Source organism: Pseudorca crassidens, chromosome 15, assembly GCF_039906515.1.
Source record: "Pseudorca crassidens isolate mPseCra1 chromosome 15, mPseCra1.hap1, whole genome shotgun sequence".
In the NCBI taxonomy this organism is placed as follows: Eukaryota; Metazoa; Chordata; class Mammalia; order Artiodactyla; family Delphinidae; genus Pseudorca; species Pseudorca crassidens.
In genome coordinates this window covers 83696895-83716215 of record NC_090310.1, presented here as the reverse complement: position 1 = coordinate 83716215, position 19321 = coordinate 83696895, and the positions used below count along the sequence as shown (strand labels likewise).

The window sequence follows — 19321 nt, the reverse complement described above, 5'->3', positions numbered from 1 at the left end:
GGCCTCAGCTTCGCTGCTGTGCCTGGCACAGCACTAGGTGTGGGGGACACAAGGCAGACAGCCCCTGCCCCCCTGGCATCGGTGTTCTAAAGGGGGTGGGACAGAGACAGGTGAGGACGCAGATGAAGGGAGACACAGTTCAGCTGCCTGGACCGAGACTGGGGCCGGAGAAGGCCGCTGGGACAAAGACACTTCCGTGTTGAGAGCTGAAGGAGGCCGGCAGGTAAAAGCTGGAGGATTCAACAGCAGGTGCAAAGGTCCTGTGGTGGGTGAGCTGTGCCCAGTGTGGGCAGGGGCCTCACAGACCACAGTGGCAGCTTTGGCTTTTTCCTCAAGGATGATGGGGAGCCGCAGAGGGGAGCTGGAGGAGCCGTGACCCTCTGGCTGCATGTTCAACAGGACCCTCTACCTGCACGTGGAGTGTGGACTGAAGAAGGATGGGGCAGAAGCCGTGAAGGGGCCGCTGCAAGGGTCCAGGAGAGAGGGGGTGGCCCTGGACTGGGGCTGGAAACAGGGGAGGGGGCAAGGAGGGGAGGAGGGGGGCAGATGTGAGACAGGCTTAGCAGGAGTCGGCTGTGAGGGTGAGGGAGGGGTTCACAGTGACCGGAGGGAGCCCGGCTCACCCGCTGTGCGTGGTAGGTGAACGTGGGAGGCGGGACAGATGCACATGTTGCGTTGGGAGGCCGAGCTCCGCTCTGCAGGATTGGGGCGGTGGCGCGGGGAGGACAAGCCTGGCGTCTGGAGAGCGACCATCCCAAAGGAGGCCAAGCCGCAACCTCCGAGCTCTGCCCACACTGGCCTCCCACCAGGAGCGCCCACCCCACTCCCCCAGGTCACCAGGAGCCCCCGATGGCCCCTCGCCCCTGTGCAGCCGCCCCTCCCCCGTGGCATCGACCGCACTGTGCTGCGCCGGCCAGGCCGTGTCTGTGCATTGCTAACCCCGCTCCCCAGGCTGCGTTCGCAGCACATCCGTCCACCGGGTCTCTGCTGCCGCCCCATCCCCACCACCCCCGAAGCTCACCTCCCACTGACTTTCCCCTTACTGTGCCTCTCCAGCCACACTGGCCTCCTTGTCCCAGGGCCTTTGCACCTGCTGTTCCTCCTGCCTAGAACCCGCTCATTCTCCGTCACCCCCGGTGATACGTCCTGACCAGTATATGAAATTGCCCCATCTGCCTTCGCTGCATCTCCCCCACTAGTCTGCATGCTTGCTGTGTGCCCCCAGTACGTTATAAACCCAGTGGGCAGGACTGTGTTTTATGACTATCCCCAGTGCTTTGCATGTGACCTGGCACACGCCACTTCTTAGAATGAATGAATGAGGGAGAAAGTGAGGCAATGAGTGAATGAACCTCCTCTCCAGCCTTCACACCCCCTCCAAGAGGCCCCCGTGATTCCCTCAGTGCTGAGTCGGGGCTCCAGCTGGATGGTGGGAGAGGCTGGGACCAGCCCGGGATGGAGCCCCTCTCCCGCACACCCAGACGTCCCTTCCTGACTTGCGCCGCGCCCGGCTGCCAGCAACCTGAGGGCAGGGGGCCTGGACACCTGCTCCTATGCCTTCTCAGCAGCTCCTGCCCGGGTTCTGCCAGCAGTGCCCTGCCTTCTCCAAGGAGCCGCCCAGCCTCTGCCCCCAGGGCCCTGCTCTGAGCACATCAGAGACTGAGCCCGGTGTCTATGGGGCTCAGAGGCGCCCACTTCGAGGGAAAAACTACAGACCCACTTTTTCTTTAAAGAAAACAAGTTTTATTTTTATAATCAGAACATTCTAATAAAAATATTATTAGAATCTGAGCTACTTTGCTTTCTGGGCCTTGACTCTGCCCTGGCGTGCAGGGAAGCGCCTGCCCGTGTGCAGCAGCCCCGAGGCCTCCCACTTCCCTGAGGTAGGTCTGCAGGAGCGGCCCGCACGCCCCAACCCCCTCGGGCCTGTCCCCTCATCTCACTCTCCCCTCCCCCTCCAGGAGCCCCATCGCGGGCTGTGGGAACTGTCACCTCCCCCGTCCCCGAACCCCCAAGGCAAGCAGATGTGTCTCAGCTCAATCCCGCAGCTGCTTGGGCTGGTACAAACACAGCAGGCGACACCGCGGGGGGCACTCTGAGCCTCCACCCTGCCAGCCAGGGCGCTGCGGTCCAGCCCCTCGGCCCGCAGCCCCGTCATGGCCGCAGGGAGGGGGACAAGCTTAAGACAACTTACTGTCTGGAGACGCCCACCCTCTGAGGGGCTTGGGCACCCGGGCCAGCAGACACCTTATCACAGAAATACTATCACTGGCTCCTCGGGTGTAGAGCCATCGACAAAAGCGAGTCTTTCAAAGTCAAAAACAGGTTTTGGATTCTTGGTGGTGAGAGTCTCTGCTGAAAAAATAGACTGAAATTCTGAATCATCTTAGTAGCAAAACAATGATGATAAGAAAAGAAAGTCGCAGTGCTTCGACGTAAAGGATCACGGCCAGCTGCCCCGTCGCTGGTCACTGGTGGCCTGCCGCACCTGGGTGTCTGGGGGCCGGGGGGAGGGGGAGCGCCCCGGGGCCAGCATTTAGAAAATGGGAATTCAGGGGGCCGGTGATCCCCCCCGTGCACGGTTCACAGCTGTGCAGACAGAGCAACAACAGTCCACACATGTTGCGATCCTGGGCTTCCCTGGAGCAAGGCCTCTCTGAGCGGGACAAAGTCTCTGCTCACCCCAGAGGGCCGCTGGGGTCTGTGGAGGGTCTAGAAGGCCCCACAGGATGCTGGGGGGACCGCCCATGGGCTCCAGGGGTGCGGGAGGATGGGGACAGTGCGTGCGCGACATTCAGGCTGATCTTCAAATGGCTCTCGGTCACTCTCTTCTCTCTCAAAGTCCTCCCTCAAGGCGCGACGGTCCTGGGTGTAAAGAGAAGTGGTCTCTGGGCCACCCGGGTTGCAGGCGGGGTCCCGCAGGGTCTCCCGAGGCACAGGTGCGGTGTGCACCCCTGGGCTCAGCTGGCACTCGCCCAGCGCGTGGTGATGGTGCCGCAGTTGCAGGGGCAGAAACGGCCCTCACTGCATCCTGTCGGGCTGCAGCTGCTGAGGCTGGTACTGCACGAAGGCAGTGCCCGCGGGGGCCGCGGCTGAGAGGGCCTGGGGCACGGTGGCTGGGTAGCCATAGCTCACGAAGCTGGCGGCTGTGGCGGGCGAGGCGGCATATGGGTACTGGTCGTAGGTGGCCGGTGGGTACTGGGCGTAGGCCGGGCTGGCCGGTGGGTACTCAATGTAGGGCGAGGACAGTGACGGGACTGGGGCCGCCGGGATCACCACGCTGGGCTGGACGATGGCTTGTGGGTAGATGTAGTGGGGGGTCAGCCTGTGGGGCCAAGCAGAGAGGGTCAGGGTCAGGGTCGGGCGACAGAGCGGGGCAACACAGCTGGCTCGGGTGGAGTGGAGGTGCCGGAAGAGCCGGGTGATGCCGTGTCCCCCCTCCAGCATCTCTACTTCCTCATCTGTAAAATGGGTGCAATTACAACAACAATGGTGCTCCTACCACAGGGCCTTTGCACTGGCCATGCCCACAACCTGCACAGCACTTTCCCCAGAGACCCACAGGGCTCCCACCTCCCTTTTTCAAGTCTGCACTCAAATGTCTCCTCCGTGAACCCCTCCAGGCAGCCTCCCCCATCCCACCCTACACCCCAAACACCACACATCCCTCACAGGAGCAACACAACATGATTTGGGGGCAGGCGTGGGGAGTTTAAAAATGATGAACAATTTCAGCATCAAATCCAGCGCAAGCCCTTCTGAGCACAGGTCCCTGTGTGATCACCCAGGTCACATGTCCATGAAGCCAGTCCTGTCCCCCCACTTCCCTGGGTTCATCTTCCCAGCATGTGCCACTCCCTGCAGTGACACCTGCACAGTTTACTTGTTCACCACATCTGTCTGCCCTGACTACAACGTCAGCCACCCGTGAACTGACAACACAGACCCTGGCCCAGGCAGGGGCTCACTTGCTGAGTGAACGAAGACAACGATATCGTACAAGCATAACCGCAAAACCGCAATGACGGTGCTGCGAAAAAAAGATGATGGCCAGAGCCTCAGGGACAAGGCTCAGCAGGCCGGCGGCCACGCCTCACGTGCAGGAACTGGCTGAAACTTCCCCCAGGTTGGCCTTCAGGTAACCATCTCATTTTACAACAGAAAAACTTGTCTTGGAGGTGCCTCGCCCAAGGCCCCCCGGGCATCAGCCTGGGAGCTGAGAGCTGCACCCCGCACTCGTCCCTCCCTGCAGGATGCCCCCGCGGGCTCCGTGCGTGCAGCCCTCCACTGTAGGGGCAACCCAACACGCCGCAGACAGAGAAACTGAGGGTCGGGAAGGCAGTACCAGCAGGTGCCCGCTCTGCAGCCAGCGCCGGGCCCCACGGCAGCGGTGGACACACGGCGGCCTCGGCAGGGCAGACGCCGTGGCCTCCAGCATCAGCCCCTCCTCCTCCTCTCGGGCCCGCACAAGTCACACGGGATGGGGCTGACGTGGTTACACACCTGGGGTCTGCCCCAGCGTCCCTCCACGCCTGTGAGACAGGCCCCGGACCCCTGGTCTGCCCCCTTCCATTCCAAAGAGAAGCTGCTTTGAAAGAAAAAGGGAACCGTCTCCTCCCGGTGCTCCCGCAGGCCTGGCAGGGGCAGAAACTGGGGCAGCTCTGGGAGAGCAAGTGGACAGAAAGCTGGGCCCTGGAAGCTGGGCTCCCTGCCCCCGCCAGGCCCCTCGGCATCCAGCAGCCCTCCCTCCCGAATAAGCACAGGGGCTCAGTGGGTCCCGGCGGCACCCCTGGGAACAGCGAAAAAGCAGAGAAACCCGAGTGTCGTCCACAGGGACGGAGCAGCGTCCAGTGTCCCCAGACCGCCCCACGTGGCAGCAGGACGAGGTCCACGCTCAGCCCCAAGCCGCTCCCCTCCACGCTGCCGGGAGAGAAAGCCAAGCCGCAGAACAGAGATACTGTTTATGCAAAACTGTGATATTTATACTGAATGGTGATAATGTTCATGCTAAAAAAAATCACATGTGTATTTATATCCATGCTGAGGACGGGTGAGGTGGAATTGCATGGAGCTGCCATTTTTATGGGTCCAAGAGCTGACTGAGGGCAACTTTATGTGGGGCAATGTTCTGAACGCAAAGAAAAGACCTGGAAGGAGGCTGTGTCAGGGTTGCACGTGGGTCTGAGCATCTCTAAAAGGCAAATGGATTCACAGGCACAAAGGCGAATGAGAAGCACTACTCACAAGAGCCAAAAAGGAAAAGCAAGCACCCATCCAGCACCCATGCACTGATGAATGGATTTCCAGACTGCCGCGTACCCACGCCAAGGAGGAGCATTCCACCATAAAAAAGAATAACGCACTGACACACGCCACTGTGTGGATGGACCTTGAGGACACGATGCTGAGCAAAAGAGACCAGACACAGAAGGCCACAGACTGAATGATTCCCTTCACGTGACATCTCCAGAAAAGCAAACCCAGGAAGAAAGTGGTTACACTGCAGGGGCTTCGGAAAGCAGGGGAGGGGAGTGAATGCTACGGGCCTCCTTCCGGGCGACGACAAAGTTCTGAATCAGACAGTGGTGATGGCCGCACGACTGTGTGAATATATTTCATGCCCTAGACCAGCAGATTTGAGATTACGCGTGCCTTACCACAACAAACGCACAAATACAAGGGGCAAATCCTGAGCGAGGGGTGAACGACCCAGCGAGGAAAGAGCTGGGGTGGCGACGGGCACCACAGCCCCATGGATCCAGCAGCAAACCCCTGGGGGTGAGAGGCTGGGCACACCTGGCCTGTCCCGGAGGGGCCCCAGCTCCCCCCAGCCAGGGAGTGCCTACACCGGGTCCTCGCCTCCCCGTCGTCTGCCCTCCTGGGTGGCAGCACTCCTATGGTCGCCAAGGCCACACACTGCTGCTTGTCAGGAAGCCAGGCAGCTTTGGCCAGGAACCCTGCGCCCAGGCCATGGCTCCCACTCTCCCTCTCCGCCCTATTAGGAGTTTCTGCTGCCCACCCCCTCCTGCCTCCCTGGTGGGAACAAGAGCCCTGAACAGAGCAGGGCCTGGGTTCGAATCCCGCCTTGGTCTCCCACGCTGCAACCAGCCTTCTCACGTGTCTGCGCGTGTGCTCTGGGCAAGGAGGCAGCCGTGAGCAGACGACCCAGCCCCTGGCCTCTCGGCGCGTGGATTCCAGAGGAAACAAACACACCAACCCGTGAGCCAGAGCTGGGAGTGGTCGGGGGAGGCTTCTCGGAGGAGGGGGCAGCTGCTCGGAGCCCAAGCTCCTGGCCCATCTCCCCCACTGGACCTCACATGAGCAGGTGGTGCCTCGCCCAGGGCCGGGCCACGGGAGGGGCTGGACACGCGGTGCTGACCAACAGCCGGTGGGCACAGACCCCTCCGAGAAAGGGAAGGGGCCCCGGCTGCCCGGATGTCTCTCTGAAAAGGAGCCAGTGGAGACACGATGGAGCGCGTCTTGGTGCGGTGCCCACTGTGCTGCCCTGGGCATCATCAATGCCCCCACCACGTGAGCCCCACGCGGCTCCCGGAACCCTAGAACATTCCTTAGTGGGAAGCTACGGAAGCTTTGAGCCCAGAACTTCTCCCAACACGGGCAGGCGCACCACTGCTTCAAGACAGCATTTGCTAAAAACGTGGATCCCCGCAGACTGCCAAGTCAGATGGGGGCCGGGAACCTGCATCTGACAGGCCCCCGGAGGTTCGGATACACAGACACTGCAGAACCACCACCTGGACCAGGCACACGCTGTCCCCACGGCAGAAGTACCCGGGGCTCTGGCCACACCTGCCTCAAGGCTGCTGGCCAAGGCAGCTGTCACGTTTACCAGGTTTCTGACACTCAGCGTCGTCAGGACTAAGCTCTGCTCTGGCCACCACAGAGCTGCCCTGCTGGGGGACGCTCAGACACGGTGTGGGCGAATAAGCTTCAGGGTGACAGGAAGGGGGACTCCCTTGCTTCCTGGCCTGCGGGGACACTGCGTGTCTGCATTTGTTCACCTGTTTCCCTCAAGCACCCTCTCCCCACTCCCCACTCTGTTTGTGAAAAGCCCAAGATGACTTATGAAGCATTTCACAGCCATAAAATAGGTGCTGCTGTTACCCTATTTCCCAGAGAGGGAAACCAAGGCTCAGAGAGGCCGAGGCACTAGCAGTCACACGGCCAGGGAGACAACGGCTGGCGTGGGTTCTGCCACTGGGTTAAGCACTGCTGAGTCAAGGTTGGGGGAAGCTGCGAAGCTCCCCCTCCACCCCCAGGAAGGGGACCAGGGCCCTCAGCTCTGCGCTGAAGTTACAGAGCTTCTGTGAGTCTCAGTTTTCCCATCTGTAAAAGGGGTCTGGCAGAGGCTGACATCAGGGCTTGAGAACCGAGACCCTCCACCAGAACAGCATTTCTCAGCCACGGCGGCTCTGCCCCCAGGGAACATTCAGCTGCATCTGGGACATTCCTGGTGTCACACTGGGGGTTGGGGGGTGCCAGTGGCAGCCAGCGGGTGGAGGCCAGGGACACCACCAACAGTGCACAGGATGGCCCCCCCCACCCCCCCCCCGCCGACCACGAAGAACCCTCCAGCATCACGGTAAGGTCGAGACCCTGCTGTAAACTGCAAAGAAAAAGGCAAATACCATTGTCACGACCACTGACACCCATGCAGAGGGTTGGGAAGAGGCCAGGCAGGGACCAAGGGACTGAGCTGGTGCACACACATCGCCCCCCGACGGGAACCCACTGGACTCTTCGATGAAAAGGAAACCCCAGCCAAACCACCGGCTGGCCCCATCTGAGCACAGCCCCTGCGCCCCCTTCCCAGGCCCACACACCACAACGGGGGAGGTCTCACGCGCCTGGCACCGGGGAACAGGGTGGGCGTCCAGCGGGTTCCGCAGCGCCCCACCTACTCCCCAGAAAGGTCAGGGTGCTGCCGGCCTCCGTGTGCTTGCTCTGCAGGCCTCTGAAAAGGGCACAGGCTTGGCACGCTCTGTCCTCGGGGACTCCCCTGCCCACGTTCACCCCACCCCCAGTCCCCCAATTCCCCCCGTTCCCCCCCATCCCCCAGCAGCAAGCCTGCATGCCACCCAGACCTGGCAGGCCTGCTGCGCAGCCCCCTACTCTGCGGCCAGGGGTCGTCTTAAAAACAGTCCGGGAGACCATGCCACTCAGGCACGTCCCCACAGGGGCCTCCCCTTTGCCCAGAGCCAAACCCTGACTGCTCCCCACCCCCCAGGGCCTCCCTCAGCCTACCTCCCCAGTTTACCTCCAGCCCACTGTCCCCACTCGGGCCTCCCAGAGCTCCTTTCCGTCCCCCAGACTGCACCTGCTTCTCCGAGCACAGGGCCTTTGCACCTGCTGCTCCCGCTGCTGGCAGGCTCCTTCCCACAGCTCAAACCTCACCTCCTCGGAGGCCTTCCCTGACCACGTCCCCCCACCGGCCTTACTTCCTTCCTACAACCCCAGATTACCCTGTCATCCATCTTCTGCGCCGCTGTCTTCCCCACGAGAATGCAAGCCCCACGAGGGCGGGAACCTGGCCTGGACGGCTGGGTCCCAAGTGCCCAGCCAACCCAAATGCCAAGGGCCCTGCGGGCACCCAGTGGCAAAGGGGCCCCTCCGGGGCTGCTGCCGCTTCCTGGGCCGGGAGTCACGGCCCTGGGGAGGCAGAGGAAGTAGCCCGGCCGACACAGCCGGGGACCCTGGGGAAGCAGAACCTGCAGCCTCAGTTCAAGTCTGGCTCTTCACCTGCCAGCCTCGGCCTTGACCCAGGGGCCGGGACTGCCCCCTCTCCACACCCCAGAGACCCCCTCCTCGAGCCTGAGGGAGAGCAAGATCAGCCCCCACCCAGCCCAGCCCCATGGAGGGTAGCCCGGGGCCCTGGAGGGAAAAGCAAACCAGCTAGCAGGACGGTCAGGTTTGGGGTCAGAACCTAAAAGTCAGTTGACCCGATGCCCAGGGCCTGGGCAAAGCAAACCCCCAAACCCCCAGATTGGGAAGAGGGCTGCAGCCAGCCAGGTTCAAACGGTCAGACCAGAGCTTCCCTGGAGGCGCAGTGGTTGAGAGTCCGCCTGCCGATGCGGGGGACACGGGCTCGTGCCCCGGTCTGGGAAGATCCCACATGCCGCGGAGCGGCTGGGCCCGTGAGCCATGGCCACTGAGCCTGCGCTCCGCTATGGGAGAGGCCACAACAGTGAGAGGCCCGCATACCGCCACAAAAAAAAAAAAAGAAGGCCAGACCATCCTGGGGGGGTACACGCTCAGGCTGAGCACCCCCTGCTGAAAGGGTGATGGCCGAGATCTCTGCCCAGACCCACGCACCCAGGGCAAGCGGCACACAGCCAGGAGCCAGCCAGCTGCCTCGGCCGATGGAGACCAGGGCGGCGGGCGAGGACCGAGCCTGGGTCCTGGCCGTGCCTGTCCAAGTCTATCGGCCCTCTCTGGCCACGTTTCCCCATGGGTAAACTGAGGGTGCTACAGAGTCCAACAGAGCCTCCCCTGGAGCCCTGAAGGCAGAGGTCTTGGGGTCTGCGCAGGAGCGTCCGGGGACGCTGGGGCAGGTGAGGGGGCCGAGGGAGCCGGCGCCCGGGAGACAGACGGGCACGCCACCCACATACTCAGAGCAAAACTGTCAGCGGAAAGGGATCAGCTGCAGCCCCAAGCACTCATTTGGTGAATGCACAGCTATCCCCAAAAATAGAAAGAAAAAAGGCAAATGAGCCCATTTCACTTTCTCTGCTCTCTGGAGGTTCGGCCTGAGGGGTTGGAGAAGCCGGCGGCCGCTGGGGCACAACTCAGGATCCTCGGGCCGGGGAGGGGCCTCCCAGGGCTCTCCGTAGGGGGGACATCCAGGTTCCCTGGGGCCGTCGGACCACAAAGCAGGTAAAACACATCTCCCACGGGGCAGTGCCAGACCCTGGCCCGGCATCTCCACCGGAACCTGTCCAAACCCAGACGCCCGCTCTTCCCCCCAAACTGCAGCCTCCCCTCACTGCCAAGGCCAACTGACCCACCATTAGCTCAGGCCCAAAGTTCTGGAATCTTCTCAGACTTTCTTTCACACGTTCTTTAAATGTGCTCAGAACCCCACAGCTCCTGACTCCCGGGCGGCCACCACGGCCTCGCACGTGGACTGGATCACTGCGAGGTCCCCTAGTGGCGCCCCGACCCTGGCCTCGGTGGTTCAGGCCTACCCAGCAGCTGAAGAGACGCTATAAGACACAAGTGACCTGGCCCTCATCTGCTCAGGGCCCACAGCGGCCCCCCAGCACTCAGGCAAATCCAAATGCTCCCCTGGGCCACCGAGGCCCGACGTGAGCTGAGGCCACCCTGCTGGGCCTCTGACCCCGCCAATCTCCCACCACTCACACCAGCCTCCCCTGCCCAGCTGCCCCTCTCCCCGCAGAGCGCCTGTCGCCACCCGAGCCGCCACCGCTCTGCCAAAGGAAGCTCCGTAATCACGAGCAGGGCCAGGGCTCCCTCCATCTCCACGAAGTCCCCAACCTGCCACAAACTGGCTGAACGAAAGCACAGCTTCCTCCTTTCAGCCACGTGGGAGGGGTCAGGAGAATGATCCAGATGCACCCCGCCCCCCGTCAGCACGCTGCAGGGCACGCATCACGTCCACATGGCAGATGGGGAAACTGAGGCTCAAGGACGAAAACTCGTCGTGAGAACAAAGGGTCACACGGACAAGTCGCGGGGCTTCCAGGCTCCTTACACAGCCTCCTCCCGCTGCAGTGAGAAGGGGCGGCCCCGCCCACTTGGGCGCCCCCCACCCGGGTCCCTGCTCTGGGACACACCCGTGAGGCCAAGTGAGACGCCCACATCAGCCTGCGAGTGGTCAGGCCTCTCCCTTCGACCAGAGGCTTCCTGACGAGGCCTCGGTACGGGGGCCCCTCCTGCCAGGGCCACTGGGGCCGGCGAAGAGCTCATCCTTGGACAGAAGCCCGAGAACCGCCCCTGAAGCCAGTGTCTGTTACAGCAGACGGGGACAAACAACAGGTGTGCGCGGGCCGCCCGCCAGGGAGGGCCACGCGCCGGCCCACTCCTCGCTCCAGCGAGTGCCAAACAGGAAGCGACGGGCTGGGGAGGGGCAGGGCCACCCCAGACACCCTGAAAGTAAAAACAAGCCACGTGATACCACCCGGGAGGGCACCAGCTTCCTCTCTGCCCCCATACCCTCCGGCTCTGACCTCACTTCCTGCCACACCTCCAAGGCGCAGGCCCCCTGTTCAGGCGCTGCGACTCCCCCCGGCTTTATTTACTTCGTATCATGAAATCACGAGAGACTCTCCGGAAAGCACAAACACAGCAGAGAGAGGCCCCAAGGGCCCTCCCGTGGGGTCCCCAGAGGTGACGTCTCATAACCCAACATGCTACCAAACCCAGGAGGCGCACGCCGGACCGTCGCTCTGAGCTCGGCTCCGGGCCTGGCTCGGATTCCACCAGCTCAGGGGTGTCCTCGGGTGTAAGTCCATGATTCTGTATCGCACGCACAGTCACCCACCCACCGTTACAATCTCGACACAGGCCTGTCCCAGGCCACGAGGCCCTCCGCCGGCCAGCTGCCCTGTCCAGCTGTCCCCGTCACCACCTCGGCCCTCGGGTGCCCACGTGGATGTCTAATGGTCTGGCTTCCCCGCCAGAAAGCGAGATTGAGAACCAACCACACCTTTTTTATTCAAAGTATCCAGCAGGCGCTCAACAAAGAATGAAGGATTCTGGGAACAGCTCTCGGCCTTCTGCCCAGCCCACTGTGCTCCGTGACATCTTCCTGTCACTCTCTGGCCCCTCTCCCGCCCTGGGGACCCAGACACTCTGCTCAGACCCCCTGGGCAGGCACACACCCACAGCCTGGTCACAGTAAGGGCAGCAGGTCTCCATCTGGGCACTGGGGCCCTTCACACAGAGGGTGTAGGGGCCCTGAAACTCTAGGAAGAACAGCGTGTGCACGTGCCCGGGAGAGGGTCCCATCCCCAGTGGGCCCTGGGAGGTGGCACCGACACAGTCCCTACCCCGCAGACGGGGAGATGAGCCCAGAGAGAAGGGGCTGGGCCTGGCCTTGAGCCCGGGGCCTTGCTCCAGCACGAGGCCTGCCTGACACCCAGCAGCCCCGGGACCCTGTTCTGCCATCTGGGACCTAGAGACTGGCCCCAACCCAGCACCGAGGGGGGCGGCTTGCGGTGGACGGCTGTGGAGCCCACAACAAGGCACCCTTAAGAAGCTGGGGTGGGGAGCTGAGCCCGGAGAAGCAGTTGGCCCTTCAGAAATAACCCAAGGAGAGGCTCCCAGTGCAGCCAGGCCTGGGACAAACCTCAGCTCCTACAAGCCTCAGGCCCAGGCCTGGACAGACAGCCCTGACACTGGGAGGCCCCGTCCAAGCCAGACCCAACACTCTGCCTGGACCTGTGCCTGCAGTCTGCTGACTGTCCCACCCCATCAGCAAAGGGCCGGTCGGCTGGGGGGTCTATGGCCGCAGTCCCCCCCGCCGGGATCGAGCCACCTGCCACCTGCCAAAGAAGCCTTCTCCAAACCCTAACCCTAACTCTAACCCTCGGCCCCACGTAGGTAACATGACGGAAGTGTCCCGGTCGCGTCAGGTCCTGAAAAATCCCGTTCTTGAAGAAAAGAAAAACTGCGGGCAGGGAATCCAAGCAAAAAGCAGCGAGTGTAGAAGTTCTTTGGCAACTCTTTCCATGCTGACATTTACGACCCAGCCAGATGAGGATTCCGCAGCGGCCTTGCCCAGAAGCAAGCTGTGGAATCTTTAGAGCTGTCCCAGGCACACGATCGGGGCCAGAAAGTCGGGGAAAGTTCCGCGGGGCAGGAGAGGGTTAACGGGTTTGCAAACGCTGGGCTGCCCAGGCCTTGCTGCCAACCCAGAGCCACCACCACCGACCGCTGAGTCAGGCCCGGCCGAGCCCAGGCCCGTTGTTTGCAAAATCAAAAGGGACGCTGACGGCCCAACTCTCCAGCCAGGCGGGCGGGCGCTGGGAGGAGACAGCTGACCCCAAAAGCCCGGCCCGGCACCCTTCCTGCCCCCTGGGGTCTCAGCGAGGCCTGGCGGGAGGCGGCACAGCTCTGAGAGGCTGCGGTCCACCGGCCGCTGGAAATGCAGAGCTGGACTGTCCCTCTGATCCTTGTCCCTGTTTGGGTCTCCACCCCCCTGGTAACCCACAAATAGGGCCAGCAGCCTCTTCGTCGTCACAGGTATTAAATGGCCAGCCAGCAGATTCACTTACAAAACGCTGTCGCCTGCAGTCGGGAGCACATGGCAGTAAAATTGGTGACCGATGCCTGACCACCCTGCCGTGGGTGGTGCTCTGAGGACCGCGAGGGAAACGGTCGGAGCACCCTTCCCACCCACCCGCCCCAGAGAGCAGCGGTTGAGAGCACGCGTTCCAGAGCCAGCCCGCGTGGGTTCAAATCCTGTCACTTCAGCCACCCTGGACAGGTTGTTAACCTTCTTAACCTTTCTTTGCCACAGTTTCCCCACCTAAGAAGCAAGAGTAATATCGGTCCCAACCTTAGAGAGCTGCCGCGAGGGCAGGAGAGAAGGCAGACAGGCATGGAGCCCCTGGCCCCATGTGCCAGCACTGCCTCAGGTGGTTATTATTCCCATTTTCCGGATGAGGAAAGTGAAGGCTCAGAAGAGAACATCTCTTGCCAAGATGGACCAACTGGTAAGTGACAAGGTCAGCGTTTGAACCCAGGTCTGCAGGCTCCAGGGGCCCAGTGCTGATGCTCACCAAGTCCCAGAGGCAGTTGTGACAGATCAAAAGGGAGCCCAGGCTCGGGCGGGAAGCTACGGTCGCATCTCAAGCAGGAAAGAGCCGCACATGCTCGGGGCTCACGCCCGGATCTCCGTGCCAGCCCCTGGCCCAGCCCCTGCCCTGGGGAACAGAGCCAGGGCTGTGGAAAGTGAGGAACACCCTCCTCGTATGGCCTGAACCCAAACAGGAAGAACCTGGGTGATGGCAGGAAGACAGGGGTGTCCCCAAACGCCTTCCAAGATGGCTGCAGACACAGGTGAAGCAGATCCCAGGGCGAGAAGGAAACCAGAACCCCCTGTTCCCTGCCGCCCTCCAGGCTTCCTCTCAGGAGAACAGACCGCGACCTGGGCTCACACACTTCCTCCAGTTCACGTGGGGGCCACTGTGCTGCCACAGAGGCTGCCTGTCAGGGTAAGCAGCCCCGAATCATGGTTGACCTGCCCAGTCCACCCAAGCCCAACTCCCAACCTGCTCCAGTGCCCGGTTCACGCTGCCCCAGTGAGCCAGGTGGCCCCTTAAACCAAGTCTCTGGGGCAGGTACACACACGCTCACACACACGCTCGCTCACACACACACACATACACACTTGCAACTTTCAGCACAAAACGCAAGGTCTGGGATTCAGTCTCTGATAGCTTAAGAAGTTCTAACATTCTAAAAGGGGCTGCCTGTTCTATATCTGCCCCCCCAGAACAAACCCCCATCCCCATCAGCACACTCCCTGCACTGGGGCACACAGCCGGCATCAATCACAGGGCATGGCAGGCTCCTTTGTGCCCCTAAAGTTTCTTTCCTTTCCCAAGCACCTGCTAGACCTTATTAGACGTTTAAAAAAAAAAAACAAAGAAAGACAACGACGAAGGCCCTTTTCGGATGGAGGAGGCTGGGACACACTGCTCTAAAGCACATTAGACGAAACGTCCACAGGCCGGGCCCACTCGGGTGGGGACATCTGGCCCTGATCCGGGCTCACCTGTTGCAGCTTCGCAAACATTGGACCGGTTGGCAGTGACCTGCTGCCGCCATCTGTCGGGCACTGGAGCAGGTCAGAGGGGCACCCTCAAAGAGCCTGGCCTGCTTCCTAGTCGGCAAACCCTTCCAGCATACTTACCTAACCTGCATGGGGCCCATGCCAGGCCTCCACCCACAGAACTCAGAGGTGCTGTCACCATCCCATATCACAGGTGAGTAAACTGAGGCACTGGTGGCTGCGTGAGCGGAGGTCACGCACCCAGCGAGGAGAAACCGGGATCTGAACCCAGGCCACAGGCTCCAGAGCTCATGCTCCCATGTCTCTGTGGTGCGGCCTTTTCTGGGGGACAGAGAAACGCAACCTGCCTTCTCCCCCTTCTCCCAGCTTGTCTACCTCCCACTCCCAAAACACAATCACGCTTCTGAAAGGCTGGAGCAAAGATCGGTTCTCAGACGCAGAAAGGTGGCTGCAGACAGCGCAACCGACCACCGTGGGGTCGGCGGTCCCAAGGTAAGAGGCTCCCTCCGACCGATGGGCGCCTGCACTAGAAGACCCGGGAAGCCCACAGCCCCCGGCCTGGCTTCCAAGGCCTGTTTACCGCCCCCATCCCAGCCAGCCCTGTCCACTCACCCGTAAGTCCGCTGGATCAAGGTGGGGTGCAGCTGCTGCACGCCGATGGCAAAGCCTAAAACGAGAGACCAGTTAGGGGCCCGGCCTGACACAGGAAAGCACCTCACAATCACCCACCTCTAACCCAACGCGTTAATCAGCTTCCTTTCCCCTCCCAGGCCCCCTCCACATGAACCCCGAAACTCCCAGCCGAAGGAGGCCGAGGGACCCGCGAGGCGGCAGCCTCTGGGTGTCGGTCCTCCCAACCTCCAGCCCCAGGGACCAACTTCCTCCCTCCGGTGAGGACAGCTGACAACCGGGTGACGCGCCCTCCTCGCCCTGTCCCACCGGCACACACAGCCAGAGGAAGGGGTTCAGCTTCCAAGCTGGGAGATGACTACTCTGAGATGGCTCTCTGGGAGCACATGACAGCCGACTGCCACCCCTGGAGCGGGGGGGAGCGGGGGGGGGCGGGCGGCTGCCTTTTCACCCGACAGATACCAACGCTGAATATAGCAACCAGAAATGCCAGGGAAGGAGAACAGGGCTCTCACCCGTCTGAAGGCTCCGCGGCTTGGCGCCCAGATAGGCCAGGTTCACGTTGGCCTTGCGGCCGTCGATGTTGGGGTTAGGGTCTTTGCAAGCCCTCTCAGCCGCCGCCCGGTCAGCCATGGTCACCTGGAGGAGCACAGACGCATCAGGGGCTTCCCTTGCCGGCGGGGGGAACGGAGAGAGGGCTCTAGAGCCCTGGCACGGGGCCCGCGTTTCCCCCCGCCCCGGGTGCCCATTACCCAAGGCGTCCAGCCCAGTCCCCTCTGACCCCAGCCTGGGGCCCTCCCAAAGCTGCCCCTGGGCCCCGGCTCCTCCCCCGAGTTCAAGTGCTAGGAAACACTGCCCTCAAGGACGGAAACAACCACCAGGGAAGACACGGCCACCCTGAAGGGAGGCAGGGGTCCCGGCCAGTGGGGACGACAAACCTCCTCGTGGGAGGGGTTTAGGAACACCCTAGTTAGAAAGGAAGTAGAAGAGGTGTCTTCAGGCCCATTTTTACTTAGGTTGTTTGGGGTGTCTGAGGGAGCTGCTGGAAAATAAAATGGGGTTGCTTCAGAGCTCCTGAGCGCCCGGGGCTGAAGCCCGGCTCCTCGTTCGCTTTTTGCTCCAGGAAGTGCCGAGAACCTCTCCACAAACTTCGGAGACCTAACTGAACACAGCGGCTCTCCCTTTAAACCGGGCGTGGGGAGGGGGCAGGGAGACGGGGCCTGGGGGGCGGGGGCAGGACCGGCTGGAGCCCGAGAGGGGGCAGCAGGTGCCGAGCCGGCGGGAGGCGCCCGGGGCTGGCGTGCGCCCGCCGGCTGACTCAGCGGCCCGGCCGCGATAAGTGCGGGGCGGGGAGCGCCCGGCCGCGGGGCCACTTACGAAGCCGTAGCCGCGGGACTTCCCCGTCTGGCGGTCGGTGATGACCACTGCCTCCTCGATGTCCCCGAAGCCCTCGAAGTACTTCCTGAGCGAGGCGTCGGTGGTGTGGTAGGGCAGGCCGCCCACGAAGATCTTGGTGAACGTGGTGTCCTTCTGCGAGCCGTGCATGGCGCCGAGGGCGGCCGGGGGCCGCGGGAAGCCCGCGCTCGGGGCGCACGGCGCGGGCTGCAGCAGCATGGGGGGCGCCCCGCCGCCTACGGACCCGGGCCGCGTGAGGCTGCGCTCATTGGGGGCGGCGGGGAGCGAGCGGGGCAGCAGGGGCGCCGGCCCAGCCGCCGGGCCCGTCCACTCGCGGGTCGCTCCCGCTCTACGCGCGGCACTGCGCTGCGTCGCGTTCGTGCCGGCGCTGCGGGAACTCTGCGCCCCGTTGCCCACCCGGGCTTTGTAGTCGGCCCCGCCCCCGGCCGCCCAGGCCACGCCCCTGGCGTCCTGCCCCGCCCCCTCATCCCCGCCCGGGCGCGCGGGGGCCGCCGGGAGGCGTAGTCCGGCCCCGCCACGCCACGCCCCACGTGCCCTGCTGAAGCCCAGGGGCAGGGCGAGCACAAGGGTAGGGAGCGCATCCGGGTGTTTTGGGGGCACCAATACGTGCTCACTGGGTTCCTGGCCCCTGCTCTCGAGGAGCGCACCGTCTAGCGAATGAGATGTAAACGATTCAGACCATGTTTAGTGAGTCTGAATCGTTTCCCCAGCGCAGCTTACGGTACAGGAACTCATATTAAAGGTGAAACAGCCTTTGTTTTTATATGTAAATATAATTCGTTCGACGAATATTTATCAGGGCGTGGGGGATGCAGAAATGCACGCAACACACTCTACCCCACAGAGCTTCTATGAACAAGACAAACAGGTAAATATACAATGTACTATCCATTAAGAAATAAATCAGGGTGCTGCCATCCAGGAGTGGCCAGAGTGGTCCCGGAGGCCCCTCTGAGAAGGTGACTGGACAGGGGAAGTAGTTCTGGCCTCCTCAAAAGTCCATCCCTGTGCCAAGGATCCCTCCATCTCTATGGGCCATCCTTGGGGGAAAACAAGCAGAGGGTGGCCCTGTTCCCTTCCCCAGCCCTAGAAACAGGCCCACCCCTGGGTCTCTGTAGCAGGACCCGCTACAGAATTGTCAGGGCATCTTGTCCAAAGTTATTAGGAATTTCATGTCTGACAAGAGCACTGAACCCGAGGCCCTGGCACCAGCACCCCCCCCAACCAGTGGGTCACACGGCCGTGCAGAGCCAGGCCCTGAGGATCTCAAACCCTCCACATGTCCAGGCACCAGCATTGTGGTGTCCTGTGCAGTCGGGACTCTGCTGTGGGCGAAAAATGTCACCAGCCATGTCAGTAAACAAAAGATGTTGCGGCCCTCAGCCACTGCAGCCGCCCCCAACTGTGTACCCTGCGGGGACTCGGGGTGGAACAAAACAGGATACTGGCCCTAGATGGTTAAGGTGCACATCAAAGGAATGATTTCAATGAGCCCAGACTCTTGCATCTTCGCATACGTAGAAAAGCGCTAAATTCGCTAACTTGAGATGTCTGGTTTTTCTTTAACTAACAGTGATCTTTTGATGTTCCCACGTTTTGGTTTTTGTTGCAAAAACTCCTCTATATCCTGGCTCCTCCCTGACCTCTTTGGAGCAGTCCCTGAGAGCTGCTTCAAGGGTTCGAGTCCGCAGAAAGTCCGCCAAGTAAAACATAATTCTTAACTTTTAGGTTGTGCATTTTTTTTTTAAGTTACCACTGCTCTGAGTGGGGTCGCACCTGGTGACCCCAGCTCCTGGCGGACTGAGGGGTACAGGGAGGCAGGCGAAGCGTTCACTAGTCTTTCAGGTGTTTATCAGGCACCTTCTCTGTCAGGCTGCGTTTGATTCCAGGCCCAGACCAGCTGTGCCTCAAGCCCCTGGACGCCCTGACCCCGCGCGCCACCCGGCAACCATTGGTCTGAACCTTCCTTCCCCCCAAACCCCCGCCCCAGCCCCCTCACGCTGGGAATGGAACCCCGAGTACTCCGGGGACACACTTTTCAGTCTCCCCTCATTTCTCCCTGGTCTTGTCGCTCCCAGTTTCCTCCAACTCCCCAGGCCCACTCCTGCCTCGGGGCTGGACCTCATCGCTCGCCCTTTATTCTGCTTTTCTTTTCCTTCAGTGTACTTTCACCTCCCCAAGCCCTCGTTACCTATTCATGGGTTTAAGGTCTCTCTCCCCTGCGAGGTGGGCCCTTGGATGGTTTGCTCAAGCTGTGCGGCCTGGCAAGCAGAGGGCCCCCGGGAAATGTTTGTTGAGTGAATGCACGATGGAAGGAAGAAGCCGAGGAGAGCTCTCGACCAGACAAGGGACACTCAGCGCGCCCTTGGAAAACTTTGCGAAAGTGTGACCTCCACTTTTTGGGCCAGGGAAGGCGGTCACCGTGCGGCCGCTCCATCTTGGGCACACTGGGTCCCATCAGCGGGCCTCAGTTTCCCTTTCCGTGACAGACAGGAC

The 19321-nt window shown here is 61.9% G+C and overlaps 1 protein-coding gene across 3 annotated transcripts in view; it reads right to left on the bottom strand.

Annotated features, from left to right (window-relative positions):
- RBM38 (RNA binding motif protein 38) overlaps positions 1-17222 on the bottom strand; it is a 34355-nt gene extending 17133 nt beyond the window's left edge. The window contains exons 1-5 of one of the 3 annotated variants that reach the window (XM_067708581.1): positions 16787-17222; positions 15925-16048; positions 15392-15446; positions 14900-15100; positions 1721-3325 (exon numbers count right to left, since the gene is read on the bottom strand). In XM_067708581.1, the coding sequence (XP_067564682.1) occupies positions 3022-3325; positions 14900-15100; positions 15392-15446; positions 15925-16048; positions 16787-17023 (921 nt within the window). In that variant the 5' untranslated portion in view covers positions 17024-17222 and the 3' untranslated portion in view covers positions 1721-3021. Of the gene's footprint in view, positions 1-1720; positions 3326-14899; positions 15101-15391; positions 15447-15924; positions 16049-16786 lie in introns of those variants that run through there. The other 2 variants (XM_067708582.1, XM_067708583.1) reach the window with 2 other exon arrangements.
- Between the last annotated feature and the right edge of the window lie 2099 nt (positions 17223-19321).